At 39.8% G+C, this 14,128-nt stretch overlaps 1 protein-coding gene across 2 annotated transcripts in view; it reads left to right on the top strand.

Moving 5' to 3' along the window:
- Positions 1 to 9,991, top strand: part of ZNF516 (zinc finger protein 516) — a 99,709-nt gene extending 89,718 nt beyond the window's left edge. The window contains exons 5-6 of one of the 2 annotated variants that reach the window (XM_027678531.1): positions 386 to 453; positions 6,941 to 9,991. In XM_027678531.1, coding sequence (XP_027534332.1) covers positions 386 to 453; positions 6,941 to 7,000 — 128 coding nt within the window. In that variant the 3' untranslated portion in view covers positions 7,001 to 9,991. Of the gene's footprint in view, positions 1 to 385; positions 454 to 815; positions 930 to 6,940 lie in introns of those variants that run through there. The other variant, XM_027678522.1, reaches the window with a different exon arrangement.
- The last annotated feature ends 4,137 nt before the right edge of the window (positions 9,992 to 14,128 follow it).

Here is a 14,128-nt window from a genome sequence, read left to right as displayed (position 1 = left end):
TGAGCATTGCATGAGACAGTAAGACTAGCGGGTTCCTCCTCAAAAGTGTGAATGATGCATACATAAGCCAGTCTGATGCAAAATGACAGAAGCCAAATGGTAAGTAATGCAAGAAGAGGGTCCCTTTACACATACACTGATAATTAATGTTGTCAGTGATTGCTTTCTTCAGCGCTGAAGTCTGAATTAAAAAGGGCAGTGGCCCTAGGCTGCCATTAGCACACTCTCTTACAGTAAGTGTTACGGTAAATTGGTATTTTCCGGCCACAGGCTAGTAGCTGGTGTCTTTTTTTGAACGTGGTTAATCTGTAATGGTCTCAAATAATGTACACACACTAACGAAGCTTGAATGTTCATCTGTTAACAAGCCCCCTTGTTCCCACAGTGGTGTTTGAGTCTAATGGACTCCGAGGTACTGAAGTTCACACCACCTCTGCAGATGCTCCAAAACAAGTATGTTTTACAATTAATTGGATGTTTGGTTTTTAATGTGGTAGCTGGGAAAAAGTTGCACAGTAATACTCATCACTAAAGTGCTGACTGTTTTATAACATGTATAAATAATAATGGTATTGCTTAATTTTTAACTCTTAAATTTTTTAAGCATTTTAACAGAATCTGTTATATAGAGAGTCAGTTAATTGTAAAGCAGGTGGTTAGTGTTTAAATAAACATGTTACTGGCTTACTGGGGACTGGGTGGGATAGGTAACTGTAATGTGCAGTGACATGTAATCGTGAGATAGAAATTTGCTTTTACAACTAGCACATTTTCTGCTGCCACAAGACAATTAATGTTTAGTCTGTATTTTTCAGATTATTTTTACCCTGATATGCAGTACCTGGCCTTTGAAAGGCTCTCATCCACCAATTTCTGTGGACTCTGTGTGTTGGTGTGCTTTCCTGTTTCTACTATAGTTTCCTGTCTCAACAAACTTCTCAGTGCTTTGAATTATACATGACAAAGCCGTTGCAGAGAAAATCATTAAACTGAATTTGTTTCATGTATCTTACATCTTTGGAGACTAGTGTCATAACCTGGACCTTTCTACTCCGTCTTGTAGCTTGGCAGGTGGGTTTCAGGGCACACCTTCTCATAAGCAGTTTTCTTTCATTGTGAAACTGCCTCCAGCATCACTCACTTTTCCTTTCATCTGCATTTTTAGCTTTACTTTTCATTACAGCAGCCCCCATCCTCCTGTCTTCTACTAAACTATTGCAGATGTTTTTGGCCATGCTTAGATGATTTTGGCCATTGGTTTCTACTTTCTCAATAAACATCCTCACTGGGCACCACCACATCACCTAGTTCATATGCTGCACCCTTCATGGAAGCTTTTAGGACCTTCTCAGTTGCAGTTGCATCTTTCTGGCCCAAAGGTTGTGTAGGGAACCCAGTCTCTGCCACAGGAGCATCTTGTTAACATCAAGCCATAGGAGTGGCCAGCAATTCTCATAAAGTTTTCAAGATGGCATAGCACTTCATTGTTGTGGGCAATGTTTGCTTTGCTTTGCGTTACTGGGACAGTACTGGCAAAGTTATTCTATAGTGCCCTCCTCATGATGCTAGATAAGCGTAAAATTGTGCAAGGACACATCTCTCAATAACAGAGACAGAGTGAATGGCAGAGACACAGACATGGTAAATGTGACAATGAAACACTGCAGCTCTGCCAACCAGCTCAGCTAGTCTTTGGTTTTCACCAGTTTAGTAATGTAGATTTAGTAAACCTAAGCATTTTTTAAAATGCTCTTTCATCTTTTCATGCTCGTGGTTTTCTCTCATGTGTAGTTGAGATCAGATTCTGAGGGCATCTGGGCTTCTTTCTTCTAGAAGGCAATAAAAGGTCAAAATTGGAAATACATTTCCAAAAAATTCTGAAATAGCCATATCTATCCAAAAGGAAATGTGGCAGCTCACGCCACATCTGGACTCTTTTTGTAATTCGGATTATATTACTGCACAATAAATTTACTCATAATCTTGTCTTTGTAAACTACTGTCATGCCAGAATTTATTGACTAACTTCTTCCTTGGCAAATGTAGCTTGCTCTTGCAGTCTAAGTCCTTGTCAATCTGTCTTCAGAGCATTTGATTAAATTACAGCATCTCTCAATATAGCAGAATTCTGAGGAGGGGTTAGCTTCACAAGTCACTTCATCTCTTGCCAGTCGGTATTGCTCCCACAGAAAATGCAGTATGATCACTTCTCCAGGAGATAGTTCCCTTTCTTTTGTCTTGTTTGCTCCTCAGTAACAGCCTTTGTCTCAGTTTGTCAGCATCTGTGTCGGGTAGGATTATTCAGTTGTCTGCTGTTTTCCTTGTTCTCATTGCAAGCAGGCATTGTGCTCCCCCAGAAGACTCCACCTGCACAGTCCCTGGGCATTACAGAGGGAATACTCTCATTTCTACCTGCAGCTGTAGGGGCCTTCAGAAGCACAGAAATGAGCTCGCACTGAGAATGGTGCCTGCAGCATTCCGTTAACATTACCATTTCCCACTTTAAACGTTGTCACTCCGTGTCTTCATTTCATTTCTTAATTGGGGACAGATCTATTCATGAGAGTTTATGGTGTAAAGTCAGTTCCAGTTACAGAAGTGCCGCGCACATGCTCCAAGCAAGAAACAATAGTTACCACGTACGATAGCTTGAGAGGGAAAGGGTGGGTTTTTTTAATGTCAAGTGGAAATGATTCACTTTACATAATGTTTCCTCCTCACAGGTAAAATATCTTCCCCTGAGTAGTCTGCTGAAGAGTAAAAATATTAACATTAGTATTTCATGGTTCCCCCATTCCCTTCTGTAGTCAACCAGAAGATCATCTCTAAAGGTTTCCTTTATGAAAGAATGTTAGCTAGGGCTTTTAAAATCCCCCAGCATGGTAGCTTACAACCGTGCTTCATTATATTGCAATTTTATCACAGAATAATTCTAATTGTGCATGTTAAAAATAGGGTCTACAGCCAGGCTTTTTCAAAAATGATCCAGGTAAATCTATATTTAGATGTCTAAATAAGAACCCTGCATTAGAGTAGTGAACTACCAACAGGACATTCAGGTGTTCGGCATCAGTGAAAAGGAGATCACCTGTAGGAGTGTGTAAAAAAAGATCAAACACACATGGTTTTAATATTCTTAGCACTGGGCTGTGTTTCGTGCTTTGTTGTCAGCACCAATGAAATATAAATAAAATATAGGAGATAAGGTGTTCATTCATAAAATTGTTTACTGTGGTTTCTTATTTTTACCTGAATGCTTTAAAAAAAAAGGACATTTTTACATGAAGTGAGTTTCCCATGAACTGTGGAATATTTCCTACTGTTCTTTATCTAAAGGACAAAAAATGCTCATTACATACCCCAAGTCAATACAATCTGTGCAAAGTCATGTAGATTCTGTTGAAATGCTGCCATATTAAACATACTGAATATTCTGAATATTTTTATTAATGCTAAATATCCCAATGTATACATAATTATGCTTGCTTATCCACAATGAATATGTATCTTAATTTGGAATACACTAAGCAACATCCAAAGATATGATTTAGTAGTCATGAATCGGGGGAGCACACTCCAATTGCATGTACATGGCAAGACAAAAGCTGGCTCCCCTTCGGAAGGGGCCTTGCAACAGCGCGTGTCTCAAAGCAGTTGTGTGTATCTTAAAGCAAAGCTCTCCTAAAGCATGGGGTCATTTCAGAGACACTGCCTGATGCTGCAGCGTTGCAGCCAGAAGCCCAATTCCCAGTGGCACAGGAGTCAGTCTTGAGCCTGCTTTTGCAAAATGGTGACAGCAGTCATAGCAGTTTCTAATACGTATGCCGTGCATTTAACTTCTGCTTCTGCATTTTTAAAGCCATATAAAAGCTTGACCCACTGTAGGACTATAGTCTGTCCTCTATCAGTGTCAGTCAGTATGCTCTAAAAATTTTAAGAGACAAGTAATTGGGTGTTCAAAAGGCATGATTTACTAGTTATCAATGAGGAAGAGTTCTGTTTAATTGAGAGTATATGTGAAGCATATTTGCAGCGCTGGAGCCAGAGACACCAAGTTCTCCGCTTTCTCTGCAAGTGAAACAAGCAAAACCCCCAAAATCCCAACCTTTGTCCTCTACAAAAAACACGCTTTTATTCACAGAAAATCAATTAGAAGCTACAGCCCAGGACAAAAAACAAATAAACTGCTTGGTATCATGAATACTTCTGCCTGAAGCTTTCCCCATGCCAAAAGGCAATGATGGTCCTTTTCTGTGAAACAGCAGTGGGCATCACAGTTCTTGGGCCTCATTCACTGAAAAGAGAAGTGTGCAGTAGGTCCTGTGTGACAGGGGTAAAACACCTTCATAAGGGGTCCATAAGCCTTAATTTTCTCCTCTAAAAGTATTTTAAAATATTTCTTGCAGTGTTCAGTACTTGAGTTAGCATGAATGTGAACAGTCAGAATTTGGGGGATAGACAGATTGGAAAGAACCATCAAGAAAACACTGTGCATATATGTGTGTGTGTGTATTGTAAAGGAGCTTGGGGGAAAAGCTGGGGACATCTGTTACCTGTAAATGTTTTTTTAATCCAGCAGTGCTACAGCTGTGCTTGTCTTAAAGCAACTTTGGAGAGAAGGGGAGGAGGCAAAATACCCAACCCAGATTAAAAAGTTGTTTAAACTATTGGTTTCTGAGTTTGGCTGGTTTTGGTTTTCTTGTATTCGAAATTTTAGTGCTGTCTGTTAAAAGTCCTATTTATGACATTTGTTCTTATGAAATGTCTTGCCCCAGTTCCTTGCAGAGTTTCTTCCAAAGATCATGATTAATAGTTCAGTCCTCATTATTGCAAATGTTATTTTTAAATAGTTATTCTGAGAACAAGAATTCCATTAATCAAAATAATAGATAATGAACAAATAAATGGCAACCTAATTTGTCTCGTTCATACATATGGAGATTATAATGCAAACAATCAAGGAACCATGGAGGCTGCTGTAGTGGCATCTGAGTAATATGCATGTGTTGTATGTCTGTTACTTTGTGAGCATTAGAGACAGGATTAGCAACTGTAGTTCTCGTCTCAACACTTTCCCCTTGCCAGCAAACCGGAGTGGTATCTGTGCTCCAAACTGGTCATTGCAGTTTATTTCAATGCCATGCAATAATCTGTCCTCCAGTATATTAACAGGTATACAAACTATTCTTTTCCTGTTAACTGGTGAAAAGCCCTAGAAGTTGGTATGAAAGCAGCTTTGGCATGGAAGCTCTAGGTTTCATGTAAAGATCTGCCAGTTTTCACAGAAAGTGAAGAAAGGTTACTTTTAAAAAGGGAAAACATTTCAGTTCAGGAAGAATTCTATCCAACTATGTATCAGCCAGTTCAAAATCTGACTGTATTCTTGGGCCTGTGGGAGTACAAGGGGTTGAGCCACTGGGTGGGTTTTGGCACACATGAATCTCAAGTGCTGTTTCTTGGTGAAACTGGCAGCACAGATATGCTTCAGCCACCCACCCACCACCTCCAGCCCCTCTGCACTGTCCTTGCAGGTGGGGAGGAGGATGGATTATTCTTTTCACAGGTCCCCTGTGCTGTGTGGTCCATGGCATGCTTTCACCACCCCGCAGGCTATCCATCCCAAAAGAGCACCCCTAAATTACAGCCCTTTTTTCAGTTCTTACCCAGGGAAACTGGGACAAGGTGCTTTCCATCCCCTTGCCTCTCTCCATCCCTCCTCCCCTATCCTGGTGAAGCCCTGCTGTGCTCTCCCCTGTGTATAGAGGCGGTTTGATACGAGACGTTTTAATGATGAATGCCTCCTCCTGGAATTGTGGCTGTGTCTCTCAGGCATGATGCAGCCGTGCAAAAATGTAAAGCATCTTTCTTAGTTTACTGCAGGAAATTCAGCATCCAACTAAGGAAGTTTTATCATATCTCTCATTCAGTTACTGTTTCCTACATTTCAAATATACTGCAGTCTGTACAGCAGCTTTTTTTTTCTTTAATTTTGTTGCAAATCTTTCCGACTCAAACCAAACTTTGACTGGTAAATGTCGTGAATCTCAGGCCAGGTTTAATTAGGAATTTTCTAAATCTATTAACAAAAGAGATGCACTTAATACATTATGTCAACCAAAGCTGAGCTTTCTTTAGCTATTTCGAGGGCTGCCATAGGCACAGCTTGAAACTTGCTTGGATTTCACATGGGTGCTGTATTTTCTGTTGCATTAATTTAAAATGGTCTGTTTCACTTCATCAAGACTTTAGCTTAAGGATAATGCATTTATGTAAGATTAATCTTGCCATGTTGTTTTAGGATCAGGATTGTAAACTGCATTGTTCCGACAGTGATGTTCTAAATGTCATTTTAAAGCTTTTCTGGGGAGCTGCAGGCTTCCACTTATTCATGATGTTATCTTTAATTTCTCTTGATTTTAGAATATCCCTGCTATTTTTTCCAACATGGTAATTATTCATGAAAATTGGCTAAGAAAATAGAAGGAAGATGACAAGGGGGGTGCGGGTGGAAAGCCGCCTTAGCATTTGATAGACCTGCCCAAGAATTCAGTTTTTCTTCATTCAGCTGCCTCTGTGACCTCAAACTTCAGCTTTTTTAAAGTGCTGATCTAGTTATAAATCCCTTTTGGCTAGCACAAAATTCCACTTTTTGGAGACCTCTTCTTTCCCTTCTTGTTCTCAGCCTTTTCTGAACTGCTCCATCAGGCACTATGACTTGCTGTTGTAGTTGAAAGGGGACTTTATGTGAGCCTGACACACTTTGCTCTTGGTGGAGATGCTTTAAAAAAGAAACCAAAACAAAAAACTTCTCATGTGGTGGGTCAGGATGAATGTACGTGATGCTAGTAAAGGTTAACAAACACCAGCAGGACTTGCTGGAGAGTCATGCCTGGGAGCAGAGGCGAGAATGAGCTTTTTCCCCATGTTGTCCTTCTTGCAGGGGAGAGACCATGTCGGTGCGGAGATCACCCACACGCTGCATCTCCGGAAGGGAACCTAGAGCCTTGACGGAGGAGCCCTGAGGCCAGCGGCCCCCAGCTCAAGGGGCAATGCCGGCAGCCCCCCACGCAGAGCAGAGCAGCCCCCCTGCAGCCATCGCCTCGCCTGGAGCTGCTGCGCGAGACTGAAACCAGCACTCTGCCAGGAGGGGGGTGCCTCTGCGCTGTTAATCATTTTAAAATAAATGAAGATGCTACACAAGATATATATAAATTGACATACTAATCAGTCCCATGGTTCCTTATTTCCTTTATAATAAACAGTGGAGTTGGCAAGCACTGTGGCAGCACGAGGCATCTGTATTAATCAAGGGAAGTTTGAGACACTGGAAAAATTAAACTTTATGTGATTTGGACAGCATGAAGAAGTTAAGCACTGTAACAAAAACCTCCCTGATGCTCACAATGACTATTTGATACATTTGAAAAACAGCAGTGGATTTGAGGGCTGGAGAAGTATTAATTAATGAAACTGCCACTGCCTGTCATGCTGAAAAGCAAATTAAAAAAAAAAAAAAAACAACAACAGAGAGAGGAAGAATGAGGGGTGCGGGGGGAAAGGTGGCATTCGGTGCTGAGAAAGCAATGTTTGATGAAGGATTAAAGGGACTAAAGAGAAAGACCGTCATTCTGCAATGGTTTGTTTCATTACAGTTTGGGGACCACTTGCATTTCTAGTGCTCTTGCTCTTGACTGCGCACCGTTAATAGTATGTGAATATGGAAATTGAAACACTTCCAGAGAAAAGCTTCTATTATGCTTTGGAACAGAAAAGCTGGTCGAACACTAAGAAAAAAACAGGCTTCTGTGTTTTACTCTCAGGACCTTTTTTTTTGTAACAGGGCTACTTTCTTCAACCTGATCACAAAGGAAGTCTTCACTTAGAGGAAAAAAAAAAAGGAAATAATAAAACATTCAGTTGTCTAATGCCGCTGATCTCTCTGTTTAGAAGAGAAAAGGTGTCACTGAATGAATTCAGGCAGCCCTGGGGCTGTAAGGTGCTCTCTGCTCTTTCGTTTGGTTCAGCAGGCTAGCTACTGCTCCTCCTTGGGCCCAGTGATGTTCTGGAAAGACGAGGAAACTTCTTTTGTGGTGGCAGGTTAATGTTCATATAAATGTGTCATGTCTTGTACTTGGTGATCACTGGTGGTGTTAGGAAAAAAAAAGAAAAAAAAAGCTTTATATACCTCTTCTACAGTAACTCTTTAACTGCAAGTTTTCAAGGTGGGGTTGTGGCACATAACAGGTTGTTAAACCATGCAGTGTAAGCAATTAAAAATGTATTCCACCGATTTAAATATTTTCTGTTCTTATTGCTGTGACACTATGTGTGATGGTAATATTTCTGAGAGTTTCAGATTTTGCACATATAATTTTATGCATTATCAAAAGTTACTGCTGCCTTGAAAGAAAATGTTCTGTGAAAATTTTTGCAAAAGCTTTACTAGTTTGTTTTTTTTAAATTGTAACATTTTGTAAAGGCAGGAAATGGAGTTAAAAACCTAGCATGCTAAATATATTTTTCAAAAAAGCAATAATTTTACATGTACAGAAATGATGCTAACCTTTAATACAGGTGAGACCGCAGTTTACTTAATACAGTAATGGAATAGTGCTGTTTTTGTAGAAACGGGCTTCTGACAAAGATTTGTTAAAAAAAAAAGGCAGAAAAAACCTTAAAGCGTGATCTTTCTATTCTAACAGTTTTGGTGGGCAGGGGGTTGCTTTTTTAAAAAAATCTAGTCAGTAATTTGGTCTGGACTACTTGTTACTTGTTTTAAATTACTTGACAGGTTTTGTTACTTTGCAACACTTGCAACAATGCAAATTAACTTCCTTATGTATTTTTTTTTTAAATTAGATTTTCCTTATGCTATTACACAAATTGTATACCAGAATCCTCTGTAAGTCTCGGTGTAGTTAGGAATGTCTGTGCAAATACTTAAAAGTGACTGTAATTAACTGTTCTGTGAAGTTATTTTGAGGGAGGTTGCAGAGACACATTCCGTTGTACACCAAAAAAAAAAAAAAACAAGAAAAAAAACAAGAAAAGGAGAAAAATGAAAAAGTGGAAATATTTTGCTGTGTTGCTTAATGATTATCATTTTGGGTTTGCACTAGCTTTCTCAGTTTGTCAGTTTGTTTTGTTTTTGGTTTTTGGGTGGGGGGTTTTTGTTTGGTTGGTTTTTTGTTTTGTTTTGTTATTTGTTTGTTTGTTTTGTTTTGTTGCTTTTCTGAGTCATATTTTCCATGAAAGAAAATAATGGTGACAGTTCAGGAATGCACAAAAGCTAGTTGCCTAATCTATTTGTTTGTGGTTTAGTTATTAAAAACTCTTCTACACCCAAAATGGCATGAAAGTGTAGCGTACATTTGTAATTTCTCTCCTTTTTTTAATTGTATTTTTTGGCAAGCTGAACTAGAAAATCTGAGTTAATATTTAGAGCCATAAACCTTCTTTCTGGAACTTTTCTTCCAGAATCCATGACAGAGAAACTAGTGCTGTCACTGCCATTACCAGGGTACTAATCAGCAAAGTTTACAATCATAATTTAGCTTCATGAAGAACAACAGTAGGGGAAATCAGTTTAAATAATTATATGCCGTGTATAGCACAGAAATGAGATTTTCACTTAATTAAACAAGAAACAAGAGTGGGTGGAGGAAAGCCAACCTTAAAGACCATCTGTTTTCACAAGAGAATCCCACGATTTTTGTTTTCTTCTATATCATTGTATTGTATTGATTTGTTATTTTAGTTAGGCCATAGTATTTAAAATGAGTTATGTTCCTTATTTATTTAGTCAATGGGCTTTCACCAGCTCTTTTAAGCAATGTGATAAGTTTTTTTGGCATGACACACTCCTGTAAAGCCCTTTTATGACTGTTACAGGGACTTTCTACTACCTCTACCAATCTACTGTTTCTGCTTCTTAACAGGTTTTTATGGTGTTGCAAGTCTAATGTAACTTAGACAATAAAGGGTTTGATTATCTACACTGCAGATTCTCAGTGTATCTGCCATCTCTTTCTCTCTTTCCCTCTTTCTCTCTTTTTTTGTGTGTGGTTTATTACAGCTAAAGTGTAGAAGATCTCTTTTATGATAGCTGAAGTGAAAGACAGACCACCTTCACCAGGGTATTTTTGTGTCCTGAATATTGTACACTGACCAAAAGTTGAACTTGGAGAAACTTTGTCCACAGACCTAATCAGCTACTACATTGTCATTGTGCTGCTTGCATTCTTGAAATTCCTTCTGTCACAAATGCTATGTATAAATCGGTGCATTCTACAAAATGTAAAGCCAATTGGAAAGCCCAGATGGTTTTTAGGTTTGTATTTTAAAACCACTTAGAGTCCTTAGTGGAAAGCCTTAGCATAAATTTCTGCCTCTGTCATATCAAAAACTCAGCTTTAATGAAAGCTAGTGGTTTTTATCCTTTGGAAAATAGCTTCTGCTTGTTGGTGCAAAATTTGTTCTGCTGTTAACTGTAAGATAAAAATCTGTCGCTGGAAGGATTTCCAGATGTTGACATCATGCACATTTCATGGTAATCCCTGTAAACGTGTTGCTGCCTTCTATACTTTGGGGTACTGTGTGTTGTGGAGCGCATGTTCATTTGTCCTACTCAATGCATCAGAACGTGTGATGTTTTGAGCCATTTTACAAAATTGTGTTATTCAAGTGGTAGTGCATCCCCCTGCTGTTCACTCACTTTCATGCCCAAAGGGTTTGTGACCAGGCCTGTGTTTGATTTTGTTCTTCCTTGCTGTATTCCCATGCTGGGCTACCTCAGGTGTATCTCAGCAGCTTCACCAGGAGTGCTGGAATTCACTGACACAGGTGGGGATTTCTCCTTGAAACACCGATCTGTCACAAAGATGTGGAACAAAGCAAGGTGTAACATCTTTATTAGGTTCTTACTATATAAAATGTGTTGGATTAAAAGTGGGAAAGGTTGCATTTTATGACAAGTCAAATTTCCCACTGTCTCTGCAAGCCAGTAGTTTTAAGCTAGCAATTCTGTGCAAAGCACTAAATTGCAGTCATCTTCGCTTATGCTCTCTCCTTTTTCTTTTGGTGTGTTAAACAACCCCACACTTCAGGGCAATCCAATGTTTAGAGGGGCACTGGATTCACTGAGAGCTTGTAGGTAAGGAATGCTTGCTTGGTCCCAGTATTTAGCAGGTAACACAAGTGAAATGGAGTACATTAATATATATAAGAACTTCCACTTTAGTTTTTTAATTATGAATTATGAAACGTTTGTTTCTGGAGCAGCAAGTGGTGTAAAGCAGTTGAAGATAATTGCAAGCATAGACATACTCTCCTATTAACTGCTTTCCATGGAGCTCTGTGAATGATGGCATTTTTGAGAAGGACTGTAACCACATGTTGACATCATTAGCTAGCTCAAGGTAGACAGTAGTATTACAAAGGTATTTTTGCTTGTATTTTTTCCTTCGGGTTCATTAGGATTGCTTTTGGGAGAAAGAAAACCAAAACCAACTCTAAACCACAGGAAAAAATTGCCTTTCATTCAAGACTGGTAGTCAAAAAGCAGATGGTACATGGGAGGAAAAAAAAATCCATATGTGTTAGATATAAGCAAGTGTTTCTAAGTTACTAGCCAAAGTGAGGGATGCTTTTGCTAGTTAGAAAAGGATGTGTTGTGAGTAGGAGGCAGGTAGAGACCAGGGGTTTGTTTTGTTGTGGCCTAGGTAATGGTATCAAGAGCATTAGCGTGACCCATTTCTGTGGGTCTGAATACTTAGGTGGATGTTGCTTGTAGGCCATAAGCAAGAGAGATGAAAAAAATCACATGAAATATCATTAACGGGCTAAGTTTTGGCCCTCTGAAATTGAAGTAGATGGAAAGCAGTGTCTGAGAAAGGCTGAGCTGAGGACAGGACTGAGCAGAAACCAGGACCAGAGTGAGAGGTTCAGAGGAGAACCACCATAGAGTGAAAAAGTTGCCAAAAAGGGCAAAGTCAACAGTCTGAGAGATCAGAAGGATCTGGAAATGGAGCAGAAACTGCAAAACCTAGCCAGAAGAGGTGTATGCCCATTGCAAAGGGCTTCTGTTCCCTGAAAGGGAGGAGGGATGTGCAGGTAGCTTCTGGGGAGACAGATTAGAAACTTCTGAAAATAAGCACTTAATTTAAACTCAGTGAAGCATCTTATTCTGCAAAAATGTTCTTAGCCTAAATGATATTCTGACAAGGGAATGCCTTTTTTGATCTTTACTCTCTTGACTGATGGGTAAACCAGAGGTAGAACTATAATTATCAGTAGTTGAGGCTGGACTGAAGGGTCTGTCTAATACCTAAGGGGTTTTGAGAAGCATACTGCTCTTTAGAGAAACAAGCAGACCGATTAGCCCCAAGCAGCATGAGGAAAAAAGGAGAAAAACCAAGGCAGACAAGAAGGCATTGTGTTTTAAGCAGATACTGAACTGGAGTAATCCTTTGAGGATGCTAGAGGGTATATTCAGATAGCATACTCTAATACAGAGTATTTTAAGGTGCCTTGTAGTATGTTGGATAAAAGAGCTGGAGATGCTTAAAGCTGTTAAGAAAAGATGTACAATGTTAAAATGGCTTCAAACCCTTGGCTCTCTCCTTCATGAAATCCTTTGTATCTCAAATTTAAGTTGTGGTTCATGTGAGATTGGTACAAATGGCTTGATTTGTTTGTCCCTGTGTCACCAGGTGAGTTACTTGTCAAGAGTTTAGAAAATGTGAGTTACCCATGTTCCCTTTCTGTAAGTGAAAATCTGTGCATGTCATCTTTCATCATCATCAACCAACCCAAGTACCACAGGAATCTTGGAAGGTTTTTTTAAGAAGAGAAAAATGATTTATTTATCTTCTGAGTATTCATTGTTATGGTATGACATAAAACAAAAGGGACACTGACCGTCCAGTTCGTCTCACTCCCAGAATTCAGCTTACTTTTTGGGGACAGTGCAGTGTCATGCTTTGCCTGGGACAATTAACAGGCCACTGGTGGTTTCTGAGACCTACAAGTTGCCACAGGGTGCCGGAGCAGTGCTCCGATAAAGATGCTTCTGTGAGGGATTTCCCTTGGGGAAGGTAGGTCACAAACCGAAACATTTCTTGCTTTTACCTCGAGTTTTCATCAGAGTTATGCTCATGCTGCAGGGACACTGGGTCTGCTCTTCCACATGGGAGCCAGCAGTGAAGGCTGATGATTTACTTCATAGCACTCTTATTTATGGGCTACTCCATTTCCTACATTGCCCCTGAAAGGTCTAGTGCTTTCAGGGTTAGAAACATCTAAGGAATCCCCTGCAAAGGTACATGACTTACTTTCATTTTGTCTCCTCTGACAGCACATGATATGAGAAATTCCATTGCTTTTAGGGTGAGGCAAGTAGAAGGGGAATAGTCCAAGTGGCAGCAGTGTTACTGTCCTAAACTGCTACTTTTTCAGACCATGACATTAAATATTTGGTAACTGAGTTCATTCTCCTTTGCATTGATTCTATTGAATAAACAGTGACTTTAAAATGAGGCACAGCTGGAGGCACCCATTAAACCCACCTGAATTTTGCTTCTCAAGCTGTGTTTTCTGAATATTTTGCAGAAAATGAGTTTAGAGAAATCATTTTGACTGCAGCTGGAATTACAGTGCTTCTGGAATCTGAACTTGCAAGAAACAGGTGGCACAGGAAGAAGCACCAAAACTGTAAACTTAGCTAAATGTTGACCATGTTATTACTGAGGCTGATTTGGTAAATGTGACTCCAGGGAGTCCAGGTGACTTGTAGGTCCTCCTCTGATCATTTTTTTTATGCCACTTTTGGCAGATTAATGTGTAATATTACAGTTTCCTTCATTATATAAAGGGCCTCTTAGGTAGGTGTCTGTCTGTGCTGGTCACTGTATGGTAAGAGACATTTCCTCATGCTAAAGCTGAATGTGTGCTGCCATGCAGAAGTGACTCTGAGCTGGCCTCGAGGGCATATTCGCCCTCTGCCCACCTCACTTACCTGCTTGAATGCCTTTAAGCTGCCTGTGAGGCAAACTAGTTGCTGCTTTGAGAAGTGAGATGCAGTGCACAGGGGACACATGCAGTGCTCTAAAGGCATTACCTGCTATGGGGA

This window comes from Neopelma chrysocephalum, unplaced genomic scaffold, assembly GCF_003984885.1.
Source record: "Neopelma chrysocephalum unplaced genomic scaffold, ASM398488v2 Primary Assembly neopelma1_22b, whole genome shotgun sequence".
Classification (NCBI taxonomy): Eukaryota; Metazoa; Chordata; class Aves; order Passeriformes; family Pipridae; genus Neopelma; species Neopelma chrysocephalum.
Note: the sequence above shows the minus strand (reverse complement) of the source record. Positions and strands in the feature narration are given on the sequence as shown.